Source organism: Budorcas taxicolor, chromosome 1, assembly GCF_023091745.1.
Source record: "Budorcas taxicolor isolate Tak-1 chromosome 1, Takin1.1, whole genome shotgun sequence".
In the NCBI taxonomy this organism is placed as follows: domain Eukaryota; kingdom Metazoa; phylum Chordata; class Mammalia; order Artiodactyla; family Bovidae; genus Budorcas; species Budorcas taxicolor.
Genome location: NC_068910.1, coordinates 163,527,218 through 163,546,780, shown reverse-complemented (window position 1 = coordinate 163,546,780; position 19,563 = coordinate 163,527,218). Strand labels below are relative to the sequence as shown.

Genomic DNA, 19,563 nt, shown 5'->3' with positions numbered 1-19,563 from the left:
TTTTGAAGAAATGCTTAAAATTAGATATACATATTAAAAATATAGAAAGAAAAACAGAAAGACTGACAAAAAGGCTATCTATTTCTCTCAATTTTCCATATTTTTCCCCCAAAGCCTTGGTATAAAAATATAAAGCCTTGGGTATAAAAAGATATAGCTGCCATAGTAGGTGCTAGAACCTTCAAATAAATACTAGTGGCATAATTTGTCATTTAATTTTTTTTAAGAAAAGAATTCCCATGGATATATAATGAATATTTTTTTAAAAGCCAAGCATTATTTGAATATCTACAAGAAGTCTACAAAAAATTTTAAATGCCCAAACTTATCCATGGGTCCATGTTCTAAATTATTCTAGCTTTTTAAAAAAACCCTTATAAACTAGTATGTAAGATTGAATCCTATATTTTATCACATCTGCTTTTGCTGCTAAAATCACCATATTAAACATTGAAATACTTCAGCAGAGAAGTTCTACTAATTCTATGCCACTGAAAGAGCAGTCATAAAAACCTAACAGATAAGCCTTCAGCTTTAAAGGATACTTCATTTACATTCTATCTCTTAATGGCAGCACCTATAAAATTATACCCCCTGAGAAAGCCTGTGGACAGCAAGCGCTTCAGAAAAGTTTGTTGACTGAAGAAAAAAGGAACATATTTACCTATTGCCTTTTGTTTATAATTTCTGCTACATGTCTTTTCATTATGAACTCATACGTTTTGCCTAGAAAACCAAATATGATTAAAACTAAGTTTTTTGTTGTTGTTTAGTTGCTATGTCTGATTCTTTATGTTAATCAATGTTAATTTTTGAAAAAGTCTACGTCAAATCACCATAAAGTGTTTCTTCAAATGAAAGCAGCTTTCTTTTATCTCACACTGTACCAATTTTGAAACTGACTCTGGTAGATGGGGTCATCACTCCAAATTTTTTAACCTTCATTACTGTAATTATATACTCACACCCTGCCAACCACAGAGTAGTGCTTACTGTTGTGGGCAGAGTACTCTTCTGCCCCCCAATCCATCAGTGTTGGGACTGACCATGCATCTTGCTTGGCCAATGAGGTGATAAAAGGACAGTGAGCCAGTTCCAAGTTTGTCTACCCCTTAGGTTCAGATAAATCAGGCCAGGTCAAGTCCAGGCCACAATGTTCAAATCACAGACAAGCAGTAAGCAAGAATATGTCTATTCTTTAAGTAATAGACTTTTAAACTGTTACAAAACAAAAAAAATACTGATGTTCAGTATCTTTATATGGCTACTCATGTAATATTAGTTGCATCAAATCACACCTCTTTGGATTACCTATCCTAAATTCACAACAGTAATTTTCCTTGACTGGATTCATGTTGATGTATGGCAAAACCAATACAATATTGTAAAGTTACTCACCTCCAATTAAAATAAATAAATTTATATTAAAAAACAGAATCAGAAATCTTTTCAATTAAAAAAAAATTAAAGAAAATGTCATGGAAAGACATTCGTTCTATGTAGTCTAATTTTTAGAAATAAACTATAATATATAGAATGGGCTATATTTTAAGAAACCCAAGTTATAATTTTTTAACCTCAGATGTCTCTACTAAGCAATTCTCTAAGTGAACTGAAAGTATCTCTCTAAATACCTGATAAGATTCCAGAACCACCCACATGGATTTTTGAGCAGTTACTGAATAGCTTCCCTTCGAAACTTCACAGGTGTAAACTAAGTAGTGTTGGGGACGGGAGCCAGTATAAATCACTAAAAATCTGAAATTAAAGAAGAGTTTAGTACATACAATCTTATTACTTTTGAATACTAATACTTCTAGGGCCTGCGTGAATCACAAGATAGGAAATATCTGTTAATTCTGTGGCTAGGAGGATATACTCCTCAGTGATTTAGAAATCTACCTAGAAATCTATGCTTTTAAAAAACTAGGGTAGATTTTGGTTAACATAAATACCTTAATTTTTTTCTATTATAATTTGTACAAAGACAAACTGTAGCATAGCACAACACAAGTTCTATTATGACAAGTTATAAAAGTAACATTAATGAATGTTCATGAATCAATTCCAAGAACATCATTGCCTTTTTAGCCATTTATATGTAATAAAGCAAACTCTAGTGTGAAATTGCTGAGCATGTCACTACAAATAATTCTTATTTTCATTATTGTTCACTTAAGCTAGCATCTCAGAATTTTAAAATGACATTATTCTAGTTTAGAAATATTCTGAAGGCTAGTTCAACCAGCCACCAGATATCTGAGTTAACTCTGTAACACTCCTCTCAAATGCTTAGCTATCCTCTGGACGCTTCTAGTGAGAGGCAATGTTCCCAAATCAAGGGATTGTGAACATGTTTCGGGATATTAGCAAAAAGGAAGAATCGGGCCTGATGTAATTTTAAGTTTTTAAATAAATTAGTTACTTTAAAATGACCCTTTTACACAGTACAAATGGAAAAAGAATGTATCAGAAGAGCAGAAATGATAGTAAACAGAGAAAAGATAAGCCAGCTCACATCTGGACAGATCCCTAGGCAGCTTATCCTTATCCTTGGCTGAACAATGACACCAACGCTTGCATTTTCAATGTTAAGTTTTAGTTGCTTTTATTTTTGGTCATATTTTTTAATGTGTAGTGGTAACAGTCCAGTGCATACAGACAGGATGCATAAGGATATTAAATTAGCGCTAATAGCAGAGAAATAATAAAATAACAACTTGGGAAATGCACTCGAAGTAGACCTTAAGCTATAGTCATTAAGGACGTCAAGCAGTTGCTAGCCCTTAAAAAAAAAGTCAAAAGGAACTAGAGCATTCATAGTAGCAGACCTATTACTCAAATGCTTATCAATCATAGAATGGATAAATTGTGATAGACTTATAAGATGACATACTAAAAGAAGTGAGCAATCTACAACTACATGTAATAGCTTGGATGAATCTCACAATGTTAAGAAAAAGAACTGTTTGATTCATTTGTTTGATTTCACTGATGTAAAATATAACAACAGGCAAAATCAATTCATAGCAATTATCCGTAGGGAGGGAGGAACAGTTCATGACTGCAAGGGGCTCAAGGAAACTTCTGGGATGCTGGTGGTGCTGCATTTTGATCAGGTTGCTGGTTATACAATGAGATACAATATGCAACTAATTTTAGACTAATATATATTTGTGACAAAATCAAATACAATGTTATTTTGAATATGTTTAAAATTATTTTCTTAAATAATTCAGAGACAACTAATGGTCAGTATCACTTAAAATGAGAAAATAATTTTAGCCTTTATATATCATGAATAGTAACTGTATTATCTTTAAAATTACCTTTATTATATGACCACTATAACACACAAAGCTAAATTTTTATTTGAATAAAGTCACCTCTGTATCATGCGCCATGCAAGAATGAGGAAAAATAAACTCCTAGAGGAGTTTGTGAGATTGTCTGGTACAATGAAAAGGTTTTGAGAATTAGAAGAAAATTTGGGCAACACTTTATAAAGTATTGAAAATAAAGAAAAAATATGGTTAGAACAGTGGATATCAGCTGACATATTCCAGATTTTCCACCAACACGCTGTGTGACCTCTGTCAGGTCAACACCATCCAACAGAAATACACCATGAACCACATTCGCAATTTTTAGATTTCTGAACCCACATTTTAAAAAGTACAAAGTATACATGCATTGCAATAATATCTAATAATCCAATAATATTTAACATGACCTAAGAGTTAATTGAAATACAGTACCACCAAAATGATAAAGCTGTGCTTAACTGAAAAATATTTCACAGTGCTTCAGCTTTAAATTTTAAGTTTAAATAAAATATGAAATTCCACTCTGTCACATACTTTCAGTGCTTTTTCCACACAGCACCAGTGGCTACCACACAGCACAGCACAGTTGTCAGGTCATTTGATCTCTCTGAGGCTTGCCTTTTTCATTGATAAACTAAATAAGTTATTCGAGAGGAAGAATTCCAGTGGAAATTTTGCCAATCGAAGCCCGCATGCCCCACTCAAAGTGCAAGCCACACAAGAATGCAGACCAGGGTCAAGAGATCCTATGACTTTTCAAACAGTCTGAAATCTAGATGTTTACATAAAATATCTTTCTTTTTCCATGTAGACAACTACCTTGAAATTTTTCCGGGCACTGTGTGGGCCAAACCAAAACATATCCATATGTTTCTCTTTGCAACCTGGTTTCTACAAACATTCTTTCCTGCTTTTCCAATCTGTGACTTATTTAGGAGTGATCTGGCTTCTACATCTGGAAGCTAAAAAACACAGCTGGAGAACCAGTTGACTGGAGAACTTCAAAGCCCCCCTGTACAGAGCCTGTGGTGAAAGTTCCAATAGCAGGATCTGGGTATGGGCTTCAGTTCAGTTCAGTCGCTCAGTCGTGTCCGACTCTTTGCGACCCCATGAATCGCAGCACGCCAGGCCTCCCTATCCATCACCAACTCCCAGAGTTCACCCAAACTCATGTCCATCGAGTTGGTGATGCCATCCAGCCATCTCATCCTCTGTCGTCCCCTTCTCCTCCTGCCCTCAATCCCTCCCAGCATCAGAGTCTTTTCCAATGAGTCAACTCTTCGCATGAGGTGGCCAAAGTATTGGAGTTTCAGCTTTAGCATCAGTCCTTCCAAAGAACACCCAGGACTGATCTCCTTTAGCTTACCCCTGTCTATACCCCAGGTTGCAGAGGAGTCTGAGAAAGAACCATCCAAAGGTAAGGGACCCCTTAAGCCCCTGATTTTGAAACAAGGACTATGTGCCAGAGAGAGATGAGAAGTGTGGGGGAGCCAAGTTCATTACGGTGACTATCACTCTTATTACCCTGGGATCCAATCCTATGGAGCCTGCCTCCATCCTCCAGGGCACTTGTGATGCAGAAAGCAGCAAGGGAAACATGCCATTGAGTAAGTGGAAAGCTGCAGAGTGGAGCAGGAAGTGGGAGCGTGAGCAGCCAGCAGAACCTTTCGTGGACCCAGAGATGGGAAGTGATGGGGGATGGCAGGTGGGTCCCAAAGAGACAAGTTCTCAAGTAGAGCTGAGTCACCATCTGGGGATATTCTTAACTATGACTTAATTCTTAAGTCAGAAACTCTATTTTGTGAATAGATACTGTCAAAACCTCCTTTTATCAAGAGTTCCAGGGTGATGGAGCTTTGGAAACTGAGGATTAGTAAAAGCCCTGAATTAGGATTCAAGCAATTTGAGCATCATGCCCAAGTGTGCCATTGTCTTGCTGTGTGATTTCTGTTTCCCCAAATTTAAAATGAAAATAATTGTTGCATATTGCTTTAAATATCATGAATATAAAGCAATCTGAAAAGCCTAAATTTCTCACGTGATAACATTGAGACATTCTTTTATTATTTACTAAGCAATTACTAATGGGTTTTGCAGGTGGCTCAGTGGTAAAGAATCTTCCTGCCAATGCAGAAGATGCAGGTTCGATCCCTGGGTCGGAAGATCCCCTGGAGAAGGAAATGGCAACCCACTCCAATATTCTTGCTTGGGAAATCCCGTGGACAGAGCAGCCTGATGGGTTACAGTTCCTGGGGTCACAAAAAGAGTTGGACACAACGTAAAGACTAAACAGCAACAAGTAATTACTAGTAGATTCTAGGAATGCAATTTATGAAATGTCATTTAAATCTCTAATCAGGATTCTTACACTTAAGCGGGGTGGTAGGGATTTGGGCTTTAGAGGAACAGCATTAAGCATTGAGAACCCCATTACAAACAGGGCCACTTTCCAGAGGATTCATGAGGTAGAACCAGAGGATGTAAAATTCCAAGATGGACTTAAAAAACCTCAGGAGGAGGAATTTGCCCTAAAGCAGTGGTTCTTAACCTTTTTCAGGTCACTGATGCTTTGAGGATCTGATAAAAGCTATGACTTCTGTCTTGGAAAAAGGCACATATACAAAATTGACATAAATTTTCAGAAAGTTCATGGACCTCTCACTGATCCCAAATTGAAAACGCCACCCTTGAGGAAGAGAGGGCCACAGACAAGACACACAACATAGTCTCAGGACTGAGTTGTTGCCTGGTAGGAGGCAGTTTTGAGATCAGCTGGAAGCCCACCATAAAAACAAAGCAGTCTTTCTTTAAAAGCTCAGCCTCTGCTCAAAGTATTGCTACTGTGGGACCCTCAGATGAAGACTTCTTGGAGGCTAAAAACAGGGTCTCACATGTACTCATAAATACCATCGTTTTAGCTAACTGGGTTAGTAGCTACTGCTTCCTTGGGCAGTATCAACAGAAAAGAGCATCCTCTGGCTTAATCCATACGGACCCTAACCAACCTGAGTAGCCAAAGGTAAATAAGAAAAACACAACATGCAGACTGTAAGTCTCCCTAAGAACTACACTGTACCCTATAGAACACATAGGGAATTTTCTACGTGTTCAGACACAGAACGAAGACCCTATGTCTCAAGGGCCTTCAATCTATGAGGGTATCACTAAGACATGAGGCCCACAGCAACCTAGCCTAACAGTGAGGATCATGGCAGCAATCTGGTACTCACATAGATAGCAGTAGGGACAGGAGGATGATCACTGATCGCTAGATACTCAACAGCAACTTCTCACTTACAAGGATGGAAACTCCCCTTGATTTTTAAGTGAAGTATGGCTTCAAACATTTGGACAAAGTATTCTCTATCCACTTCCTGATGATCCCACCTCTTTTAGAAATCTGTTTAGGAAAGTACAATGGAAGTAAAATGGAAAATAGAAATATTCAACTCAAGTATCTTTAATTACTAAAGTATGTTTGGAAGAGTGAGGCCAGAGTATGAATTTGAAGTTTCAATTGTTCATAACATTTAATGATGTTTTCATAATATGCCTATATGCTCTATTTTTTAATTTTATCAATAGCACAAAAGAATACCTCATGTATTACAATATATAAAACGACTTTCAAAATAGGAATGAATGAACAAGTTGAAATTACTATTCATGCAACTGATGCTCTTTCTTTAAATCAAAGATACCTATCTTTCTAAAACCAGTTGAACTCCATTAAAAATACGTATCTTCCGACTATCAAATAATAAGGGCTGCAGGCTATATAAAGCCAAAAGGAACACATTCAGAAGCAAGTGAAAATACCATATGGACAAACACATTTTATTCCATTCCTAGCTACTAACCAATGAAATAGTTATTTGCAGGAACATGAAATTTTCACAAACTGTTAACGGATTTTGAAACTCCCTAAAGGACAGGATGGCTTCAACTTTGGGATTTTCCCTAACAACCTCCTAGTTAGGTTTATACTTCAGAGAGTTACCTGGAAATCTCTTTTAATTTGAATTCTTCCTGGTCAGATAGTTTAAAAGACCAGATAATTTCCCTCTGAGGTGCCATGATTTCAAATGTCATTTTTTACTATGTCAAATTAAATGGTAAATCACATTTTAATATACAGTAAAACATTTTTTTAAAAAATTACAATTACACTGGATAATCCAAGAATATAATTTAGAACAGTACCTGCTACATAGCAAGTACTCAAAGATGACTTTGGTAAGGATATTTCCAACAATGACAATGACATTCTTATACTGTGGGAGGCAGCTACTAAGATGGCCCCAGATGATTCTTGCATTCTGTTATTCTTCCCCTTGAGCACAAGCTAAACTTGGTGACTCAATAGTAATGAACAAAATAGGGCAGGAAGTCGTGAGTTATACCTTCAAGATTAGGTTATTAAAATACTTTCATATTCACCTTGGGTTCACACAAACTCTCCCTGGCTGTTGCTCTTCGATCTCTTGCCCTGAGGGAAGTCAGCTATTCTGTTGAAAGTTCCAGGTTGGAACTATGGAAAATCCTATGGAAAGCCCTGGAAGAGTGAGACTAGAATTGGATATTCTGAGGCCTGCCAGCAACCACATTAGTGAATTCTGAGGCAGATTCTCCAGTCCTGGTCAAATTTGGAGATAACCACAACCCTGATTCTCTGGTGGCTCAGATGGTAAAGAATCTGCCTGCGATGCGGAAGACGTGGGTTTGATCCCTGGGTTGGGAAGCTACCCTGAATCCTCATCTGCACGGCACACCACTGCAGTATTGTTGTCTGGAGAATTCCATGGACAGAGAAGACTGGTGAGCTAAAGTCCAAGGGATCGTAAAGAGGCGGACATGACTGAGTGACTAACCACAGCACAGTACACACAACCCTGATCAGAAGTTTGACTCCAACATCCTAAGAGATCTTGAATCACTCAGCTAAGTCAATTCCTTTCCAGCAAATACTGAGATAGTATTTGTTGTTCAAAACCAATTCAGTCTGGGGGTAATTTGCCATTCAGCAGGGTAACTAGTCCAGATTTTGGAAGTAGAGCACTGCCATGACAAAAATCTAAATGGCAGTAGTGGCTATGGAACTGTGTAGTGGGCCTAAGAAGGGCATGAGTCAAAGTGTAAACCATCTCAAACACACTGTTCACAGAACTTTGGACTTTGAAGAGATTTCTAATAAGGGCATGAATAAAAGAGAAGAAAATCTTATTGGAAACTAGAAATTATGTAGTGGCAGAAGGTTTAACAATACTGACACTTAACATGTAGTTACGTAACCTGCAGATTTGTGCAGTTAGATGAGATGTTTTATAAGTGCCAAATGAACTGTGTAATTTAGCTGAGGAGACTTCCCAGCAAAGTACTGAAGAGGCTACCTGGTTTCTTCTTGCTGTTTAGGGAAACCTGTGAGAAGATAAATTGGGGGAGGGATCACTAAACAAAAAAGAGAAGACTTGAAGGTTTTGAAGATTCTCAGTAACGCTAAAATCAAGAAATAGCTTCCAACCAAAGATTATTTCTAGGGAACTGTCTGAAAAAAAAGTGTGAAGTGAGGTCAAAGCTGTAGCTTCTGAAATCCTTTTGGTAAGCCCTGGGAAATGTGGCATGTCAGAGTATTATTCAATCAGGCTATAAGACCTCCTACAACTTTTAAGGGTGTGACTCACACAGGTTCTCTTAAGCGCGAGTTTCCTTAATCAAGCTCACCTAACACAGGTTCTCTCAACAGGATTTTGCTAAGTTAAAGGGCATTGTCTCTCCCTTATTTTTGCAGAAACCCAAGGTAGAGAAGGAATCATCTCTAAGATGGGTGTGCTTTTTGACTAACAAGAGTAAACCTCAATAAGCCTCATGGGAGACCCACAAAAGTTTTGAGAGGATTTTATCAGGAGAAACACTGCCAGTTTTGACTAGAAGGAATGGAGAGGGTCCTAAATGAAAAAACACCATAAACCCCCAACTTTCTACAGGTAAGAAACAGGCTGAGAACACTCAAATGTAAACACATACCACCCTTTATGAATAGGAAGGATAACTCAATACTCCAAAGGGTAGAATCAAGAACTATGAAGGATTATTCCCAGGTCTGAACCTAGTTGAGGAACATTTGCCTAACCGGATTTCAGAATTTTCATGGACCAACAACTCCCACATACCTTGTACTTCGTGCTTTTTTTTTTAATAAGAAGATGTAGGTATCTTATGCCTGCTCCACTGTTGTATGTTGCTTGAATTGAGGTTTAGTTTCACAGATCCATCAATGAAGAGGAATTGAACTTGAGAAGTTATACTCGAGGAACTACTTCCAAGGAGTCGTACCCACACCCAGATAAAACTTAGATGACTTCTGGATTTTGAGCTGACACTTACCTATAAGGAGGATTTTTTTTTTCATTTTCTAATAAAAGTGATGTTTGACATCAGTAGAATTTAACATGTTTTTCAAAAACAAATCTTTATAAAGGATATAAAATCCTTTTTAAAATTTCCTCTAAATATTTGTTATTAGGTTGAGAGGTCAATGCCGTAGGAAATATAGATTTATAATACTAAATCTCACTAATGTAAAGCTTAATAAACTGTTCCACACTAATCAAACTAAATAACCAATTTACCAACTTCCCATTTTTAATCTATATTTAGAATATTTTATTTTTATAGTATCATAGCTATTGTCTCGGAGAAGGCAATGGCAACCCACTCCAGTACTCTTGCCTGGAAAATCCCATGGACAGAGGAGCCTGGTAGGCTATGGTCCATGGGGCCGCTAGGAGTTGGACATGATTGAGCGACTTCACTTTCACTTTTCACTTGCATGCATTGGAGAAGGAAATGGTAACCCACTCCAGTATTCTTGCCTGGAGAATCCCAATGACGGGGGAGCCTAGTGGGCTGCCATCTATGGGCTCGCACAGAGTTGCAAACGACTGAAGCAACTTAGCAGCAGCAGCAGCAGCAGCTATTGTCTACAGCACATAAGCAATGTCAAAGTTCTCTTACATAGCTTGAGTTGTAGATTTTTTTTTTTTAACATTTCACTTAAAAAAGGGGCTTTAAATGAGATGTGAAATAGGAAATGAAATGTTTGACTCTCCTAAAATGATAACATATTTTTCTTAAATTCACTTATTCTCAAAGGAAAGGAAATGGTGTCATTCAAATGCTCTAAAATGCCTCATCCTTCAGAGTGACAGCACATCTTTCTATTCATTACCTATCATATTATGACATTTTATATACGAAAAATAGCTAAAGCAATACTTTTTAAAATGTCACACTATTATAACGAGCAATTTACTTCATGCCTGCATCCCTCCAGGCTATGAGCCTATTTAGTGAGGCTTATTAGCGTAGGGCAATGGCTGGCATGTCCTCTGGAAAAGCACCCATAAGCCAATAAAAACAAAGAACACAAGTGTGCCATTCACAACTACAGAGCATTGTTTAAAAATAGCAAGACCCATTTCAGCTCAAACTGCAATGAGGGTGCTGCTGGTCTCCAGGGGCTACAGGGTGCAGCCCTGGAGGAATGCTATGTGGCTCGGGAAGTCAGTGTCTGTGGACTCTGGGCTCAGCTTGAGACACATACTTAGTGACTCATCCTCTTCCAAACTGTTTTCTTAACTGTAAAATACAGTTTCGGTATCACAAAGGGATTTGATCTGTTCCTAAACTTCGGAGATGCAGGTACTCCTGCATCTTATTCTTATTCCGTGCACGCAAAACCTGTACTATGAAATGCCAAATGTTCACTTTTTCCCCTATAATAAACTTCTAAAAGGGAAACTTTACATTACTACCTTGTAAATGAAAAATCTGACTTATGTGGCATCAATGGGTGGTAACTGTGAAATTTAAATGCAATAAAAAAACAAAACAATTATTAAAGTCTAGCTATCAGGCTGTTTGGCTGCCTGAAGTCTGCTCTCTTTAAGAAAAACAAATGAGCAGCTACATCAACGAGAGGTTCTAGAATCAAACTGAGTTCCTCCTTGACTTGTCAAGAAAACACTGAAAGGGAATTCAAAAAAAACAGCCGTTTCTCATGTGATTCTATGTTATTTCAAGCAGCATGTGCAGACCACCTAAAATCAACTCAAGAATCAACTAAAATCACATTCTGTAACTGCACCAAATGCCCTACACCCTGGAGATGCTGTATCAAATAATCAGACTTGTTACTTCTGATTCTAAATTTTATCTTAAATCCTCACACGACCCACCTAACCCACTTTCTCCAAACCATTAATATCATCATGAGACACTAAAATAATTTTGAGGGCAATGTAGTACTGTGGAAAGAACCCAGGCTACAAAGTCACATTAGGGTTCCAAATTCAGATTCATTAGATTCGACCTTGACGCTGGAAAGTTAATTAACCCCTCTGAGCCTCAGATTGCCCCTTCACACCACAGTGCTTGGTTCAGTGTTAGTGAGAAAATGCAAGTATCATGCTTAGTACAGCCCATGAATGTGGGAGACAATAAATGGAATGTACTTCACATAATTTAATTCTTCCAAGGAAATTTCCAAATTTCTGTCAAAATAAATTCGCTTTAATGGCTTGAAAGACAAAATACAGTTGGCCATTTTTATTTTAAAGTACAGTTATATTATGCATAACTTTCACTTCCAAACACAGCTACAAAACCCACAAACCACTGACTGGCAAGAGTAGCAAAAACATTTTGTCCTCAGTGATAAAATAAGAACACTGAGTTGTCAAAATGAAAAACAGCAACACTTAGTTACTACCATGTACAGCATTCTCAGGTCCTTTCTTACCAAAAAAGGGTCAATACGGTAGAAATGACAGAGTGAGAGCGTCTTAAATCAAGTAAGTTTCAGCCAAGTTGAGCATATGGCTCCAAAAGGAGCCACCTTTAGACCACAGCTAATAACTGTTACCTTCCAGATGTGATATGGTGGGCAAATGAAATGAAAAGCAGCCAATGCTAATACTACAACAGCAAGTCCTCGTTTCCTAGTAAATGTCACAGTGACACACTCTGGGATTCGTGCCAGTCACATTCAATGTATTATTTCTAGTCCATGCAAGTGTGCAAAATAGACATTGCTATCCTCGGGGCACTATGAAGAAACCAAAGTTCACAGAGGTTACCTGTGTGCTCAAGGTCACTCCACTGGTAAACACCGGAGTTGTATTCAAACAATATCTGATGCCAAACCCACATCCCCTTCCCTATTCCCTATTTTTTTCTTTTTAGGACATGGAGGTGGGGGCAAGAATCTTCTCCAATGTTCTGAAATGTCATAAACTGATGTTAGTCCCCTTGCCTCTCTTTCTCTCTTCCATCTTCTGGTTCCTCTCAAACCCTCTGCACTTTGGTACTCTCAGCTTCAGTCTTCATTCTCAAACTCCCAATTCACCCATTCCTTAAGTCTCTAAAACCTAGTCTTATGTCCACGCTCTTGGTGAGGCAAAAGGGAATTTTAAAAGCTCAAGGTAAGGTTCCCAATCTATGTGGATGTAGTCAACTGTACAACATACTTGAGACTTAAAAGGCTCACTCACCCCTTATACATGGAATCTAAAAAGAAATTATACAAATGAACTTACTTATAAAATAGAAAGAGACTCACAGACTTAAGAGAACAAACTTACTGCTGCCGGTGGTGCATGGTGCATGGGGTTGCGGGGGGGAAGGAATGGTGGGGAAGAGATAGTTAGGGAGTTTCCAAAGGTCATGTACACAGTGCTATATTTAAAATGGATAATCAACAAGGACCTACTGTATAGCACATGGAAGCCTGGACAAGAGGGGAATTTAGGGGAGAACGATACATGTGTATGTGTGGCTGAGGCCCTCTGCTGTTCACCTGAAACTGTCAAAACGTTGTTAATCAGATGCTTTGCTGTTGTTGTTCAGTTGCTCAGTCATGGCTGACTTTGCCACCACACGGACTACAGCACGCTAGGCATTAGCTTTACCCCAATATAAAATAAAAAGTTATAGCAAAGCAAAAGGCTCACAGATAATGGGCGATTCTCTTCCCTGGTCAACCAATATTGGTGAGTTCCATTACAGGGATGACCAAGGCAGGTATAATGTGCAGAAGCAAACATGTCCGTGCATGTCACATATATTCAACAGAAGTCTTAATTGAGTCATATTTCCAAAGTTTTATCTTTTATTCAGGGAAGGAATTTTAAGGCAGGATTTTACATACAAATAAAACTGACTTAACTTAAAAAGTTGTCATTTCTGTTCCGTCTTTTAAATAGAACAGAATTAAACAAAAACAGCCTGATAAATTTCACCTTTTAACTACAAGATATATGTACTTCAGTGAAAATGTCCATTTAATAGACAATATCTGTTTGTTGTTTGGACTTCCCTGGTGGCTCAGAGGTTAAAGTGTCTGCCTGGAATGCAGGAGACCAGGGTTCGATCCCTGGGTCGGGAAGCTCCTTAGTCGTCAAGTTGTGTCCGGCTCTTTTGCGACCCCACAGACTGTAGCCCACCAGGCTCCTCTGTCCATGGGATTTCCCAGGCAAGAATACTGGAGTGGGTTGCCGTTTCCTACTCCAGGGGATCTTCCTGACTGAGGGATGGAACCCACATCTCCTGCATCGGCAGGTAGATTCTTTACCAGTATGCCGCCACCTGGGAAGGCAAAACCAAGATCACCAGCTGGTTTAAAAAAAAAGAAAAATATAGCAAGACATCAAATCCAAGCACTCTGACTCCTCAGCCCACATCCACTACATTTCACTGCCCACCTTATATACGCATATTTGTCAGCAGAGAGCCAATACCACATAGGTATAGACCTACTATTTATTGAGCACCTATCATGCCAAGCACCTGGCACTGGAGATGAAAGAACAACAGAAAGAAGAACCACCACAACAAAAAAAATCTGGCCCTTAGCTGAAGGACACTTTTATTCTTTAAAACAGATTCAGGGGAGGTCGAAAAATAGTAGCCAGAAACAGTATGCTTTCATGCTCAGGTAAATGGGTCATCCCATGTCTCAGGGGAACACCATGCAAGGGACAACTAACTTAAATTAACCATGTCAGCCTTAAGCACCAAACCTGTTTATTTTAATTAACTGTTACACACTGATCTGAAATAGAAGCATCAGTCATGTCCGACCCTTAGCGACCCCATGGACTACAGCCTACCAGGCTCCTCCGTCCATAGGATTTTCCAGGCAAGAGTACTGGAGTGGGGTGCCATCTCCTTCTCCAGAAATAGAAGCATAGAAGACAACATATGAACTTTTTCTCCATGGTTTCTGGTCATCCCTGGGAAGACCAAGAGCACTGCAATAATGTAATACAGTGTTTTAAGAACTAGTGACTGTTTGACCCTACTTAAAAAAATTTTTTATACATAGTTACATCCCTCTCCCAGATCTTATTGCACAAGGTTACTCCTATCTCTGGCTATCACTCCCTCTACTAATTGGACATAATATACAGTTAATTAGTAACCAGACTTGAATTCTAACTTTAAATTATCAGGGAGGGTCCCTTCTCCAGAGTAAAGTACTTCGATTTACGCCAGTCTACCTATTTTCTTTGATGTGCATTTAGGTACAACAAAAAAGGAGCTAATTATAAAAACAAAGTCTGTGAATTTCAAAATTTTATGCACGGCAACCGTGGGAAGAAAAAGAGGTCAAATCTCTTAAACAGAAACCGTAATGATAACAAAAGCTAATCGTGAATGAGCAGTACCTACTATGTGCTAGAAGCTTCTTTTGCTGTTGTTTAGTTGCTAAGTTGTGTCTGACTCTTTTGTAACACTATGGACTGTAGCCCCCCAGGCTCCTCAGTCCATGGGATTTCCCAGGCAAGGATACTGGAGTGGGTTGCCTTTTCTTCCTCTGAGGGATCTTCGCGACCCAGGGATCTAACTGTGTTGGCAGGTGGATTTTTTACCACTGAGCCACCAGGGAACCCCAGAAGCTTCATAGGTATTAATTATTTTTTTTAATTTAAATTTATTTAATTGGAGGCTAATTACTTTACAATATTGTATTGGTTTTGCCATACATCAACATGAATCCGCCACGGGACTTCATAGGTATTATTTTATCCTTACAGTATTTTATGAAATAGGCCATTCTAATCTCCATTATATAAATAAGAAAAATGAGGCCCAAGATCACACAAAAAGTTGCAGGGCTAGAATTTTAATCACATGCTTGGGTTAAAAGAAAAAAAAAAAGTCAAATGTCTTTTCAGCCAAGCCAGTGAAGTCAATGTGTGAATCAGCTGTCTCAAGACTACAGACCTGTGGTTCTCAACCTTGGCTGCGGCACTGCAATCACCTGGGGAGATTGCCAGAAGGTTTCCACCCCCACAGATTGTGACTTAATAGGCCTGGGAGCTGCCCAGGTGATTCTAATGGGCAGTCAAAGCTCAGACACTCTTTATAGACATAGAAAATAGTGGGTGGCCCCAAAAGTGTTTTTTTCTTAATTTTTAAGTTAGCTAAAACACTGAGCTAATCAAAGGTTGTTACTACTGCCTCTGCCACCAGAGGTAACCTCTGCTCTACTCCTCAATATAATTAAGGAATATCATGGGTGGAAGACAGAGAGGCTAGGCTGGCAGACACAGACATTTGTTTTTAGTGGAGGGGGCATTGCTAAGTCTTGAACTTTCACATCACCCCCACCATTTCCTATTTACGAGACTGTTTGACTCCAAAACGCACTTGGAGTTAGACTTAACCTACTTTTAATGTCTAGTGTACAACCCATTATTAAACTGAAGATGACTCAAATATGTTCATTTAACAAATGACACCTTCAGAATACATGGCCAAACTAAAAGTTTTTCAACCAGCTTTTTCTTTCTTTTTTTGCCACTCATGATTAACTGATTTTAATCCAAGCCAGGTCAAGAGATTTCACATAGCTAAATAAGTCTAATGTCCTAAAAACAAATCTATGCTGATCGTACATAGCACTGCCAAGTAAAATGTCATTTGTCATTGGAAAAGGGAAGAAAAGCTACCTGCCATCAAAAAATCTTCATTTTGATGGGAAATTCAAAATAAAATGCCACAGAATAGAAGTCAAGTGTGAAAAAAGAAAAACTGTAGAAGAAACTAATCTGAGTGGGAGATAATTCTTCACACACAATCATACTGCAATTGCTGCAGCACCACAATTCAAAAGGAAATCGCAAAAGGGTAAATTAAGAAATGGACTGTAAGGTCACTCATTCAAACTGGCTACATTTTTGTTTTCATCTCCTGCAGCAAAGCAACTGCTACGCACTATAATGGTCGTGGATACCAAGAACTACTCCTCTTCCCCACTACCACCATCAAAAGAAGGGAAATAAAAGGAGAAAAGACACTGAGCCTGATCTTCTAAATAGAATACTGCAAATAAAGGCTACGACTCAGAAATTGGGACCTCCTCAGTCAATGAGTTCTACCACTGGGAATTAAGGCAAATATGGTGCTTGGGTTAATATTTCACTGCTGTTACTTGAGTTTTTTCGGGAAATGAAATCTGAGAAAGCAAACAAAAGTACTTGGAACTAGTTTTCTTACCACAGTTAATTTTTGTTTGTTGAGTGAATAAATACATTGACCCTCCCTCAGGGTCGGACACTACGCAGAGCAGAGGGTGTTTTGATGAACTATTGATAGCACCTGCTCTTGAGTCTCCTGAACTAAAAGAACAAGGCACCGACCTTGTACCATCCACCATACACCCTTCCGATCACAAGTGTGAAAATGCAGTCCTGCCATTGTACTCCTAAATGGCAAATATTTCCCTGGATCTAACTGCACTGAACTTCACCAGGAAACCACTAGTATCTTCTAAGTAAATAAATAAATATCCATACTTTGCAAACCAACAGTAATTCATGAGTAAATCTCAACACATTTTACAGAAAAAAACTTTTTAACCTAAGGCTGAATCAAAACAGATTTTCCGTTTGAAACAAACCCAGCTCACATATTTTCATTGCCTGTGGTGACACAGCTTCAGTAAGCTAAAAATACTTCCTTTACTTCTAAACTGGGAAAAACAAATAAGACCAAGAATCAACTGTGGATCATTTTATTACTTTTTTTTTAACTAGAGAGAACATTCAAAATAGCTAAGTCCTGAAAAGGCATCTGTTTTATATTTGTATAAATATACAGTGACAGGCACCAGCCATGCAGCTTGTATCTTCCTAGTAATGTGAAATAAGCTCTATTTGCATTATCAGCAAAGACTGTCAACATTTCACTACTCACAGCCCTTTACTATTATTAATTGTTCTGGTTAGGGAGAGGGCTGCATGAGTGTTGAAAACTAACCAAGAGTACAAGAAAAAGCTTTCAAAAAATACGTACAGGATGACGCTGCTCTTAACAAGGCCACCTGGTTCTGAATTTGCAGTCACGCATCATTTATGTGCCTGAAATTTACATTAAATGGGATTCTAAAATAGAAGAATAGGAGCTTAAGTCATTCTGCAGGTCTTGCTCACATTGTGCTTGCTGTATATTTGGCAAAGTGAAAAACCAGGTTTCTCCTCTTGTGCTTCTCAAGGCTAACTGTAACACACACACACACCCAACCACCCCGCTTCTGGAATAAACTAAAAGTTAATTAGGAAAACAATTCAACCTTTTAAAAAAATTTTTTCCAAAAACATATGTGCAGGATGGTGAACAGTAGTGTGGACTTTCCCCAACACACTGAACATCTCTAAAGTCACAGTACCGAGTTAGCAGAAATAAGATACTAGCAAGTGTAGGCTACATTCATCTAGAGCATTAGTTCGGACCACTGGGGCAGGTTTAATTTCCCTGGGGGAAAAACAGCAGAGTTTGAGAAGTCTCGGCCAAACTGCCCATTTCTTGGGCTACTGATAAAGTCAGCTGAAAAGCAAATACCTAGAAACCAGAAAACCAAGATCCTCCGGATACACTGGCAGAGCGGAGGCAGGGATCCTGGTTTCTCTGCCTAGATGGCTGCTGGGCCTTTTGACAAATGACAAGTGCTGGGTAAGAGACTCAGCGTGCACCCGCCCATCCCATCGCCCAGTGGGACATGGGTTGTGCTACCAGTTTCAAATGTAACCGCCGGAGGAGGCCGGAGGGTGGGGAGGTGTCATCCCCTCTGACACTCCGGGGTCCGGAGGCCCGGAGAAGCTGTCTCTGCTGTCCCTGAAGGTCAGAGGTGGCGGCGCCCGCAGGGTCAACGGCTCGCCAAAGCCACTTTTCCAGCCAGGGCGGGAGGCGCGGGGCAAACTTGGCCACTGGCCGCGCGCATCCCGTTAACCGTACCTTGTAACTGGGCGGAAAGGGACTCCTGGTGCTGCTGGTACTTGAGCGCCACCGCCTCGGCTTTCCGCAGCTGCGTCTGCAGCTCGTAGTAGAGCATCGCGCCATAGAGAAAGCCGAATACCACGGTTAGCAGCAGCAGTGTCTGAAAGATCCGCTTCTGCTTTCGGGAGCACATCCCGTTTCCCATAGTCCCGCCGGGGCCCCGCGCCGCGGCCGTCCGCGCCGCCGCCGTGCCTTCCTCCCCTTGGCCCGAGCAAGCGCCTCAACTGCGGCCGCCGAAGGAGGTGGCCGGACGCAGCATGAGGAGGAGACGCGAGACACAAAAGCCGGGCCGGAGGGGAAGTGGCGCCCGCTCAGCCCCCGCGCGCGGCGGGGCGCGCAGCCATCGACGCCGCCGAGGCGGCCGCCGCCGCCGCCAAACTTTTGCGAGGCTGACTCTCCGCGAGTGCCCGGGCCCGGGAGGGGGCCCTCCGCATACTTTCCGGCGGGCTGTCCTCGCGCCGGTCCCCAGACGCCGCCTGCCTCTCTCCCTCCTCCCCACTTCTTGGCCCTGCTGCCCCCGGCGGCGCTCGGAGTCCCGCCCCGGCCGCTCCCCGCCCCCTCGCGGTGGCTCCCACTGCGCGACTGTGGCCACCAAAAGGAGGGGGTGCGGCCCCAACAAAGGGAGGCGGACTCCAGGCAGCCTCTCGGCGCGCCGCTCGCGGGGGTGAGTAGCTGGGTGGGCGACTGGCTGTCCCGGCCGAGTTTGGGGGGGACCGCGGGCCGGTGTCACTGACGGGGCTGCCGAACCTCGGCGGCCGCCGCCTCCCACCCAACTTACGTGTCACCCACGGCCCCGCTATTTTGGCCAACGGGATTCCGGGAGGAAGTCCCACTCGGGCTCCCCGCTCATTGGGCCGGTCAGAGCCGCCGTTCCCTCCCTTCGGGGAGGCAGTACCGG

General features: G+C 40.5%; 1 protein-coding gene across 1 annotated transcript in view; it reads right to left on the bottom strand.

The window, feature by feature from the left end:
* The window catches only part of GOLIM4 (golgi integral membrane protein 4), an 81,367-nt gene extending 62,557 nt beyond the window's left edge, over positions 1 to 18,810 (bottom strand). The window contains exon 1 of the mRNA XM_052643779.1: positions 18,624 to 18,810. Within this exon, the coding sequence (XP_052499739.1) occupies positions 18,624 to 18,810 (187 nt within the window). The remainder of the gene's footprint in view (positions 1 to 18,623) is intronic.
* Positions 18,811 to 19,563: the final 753 nt, after the last annotated feature.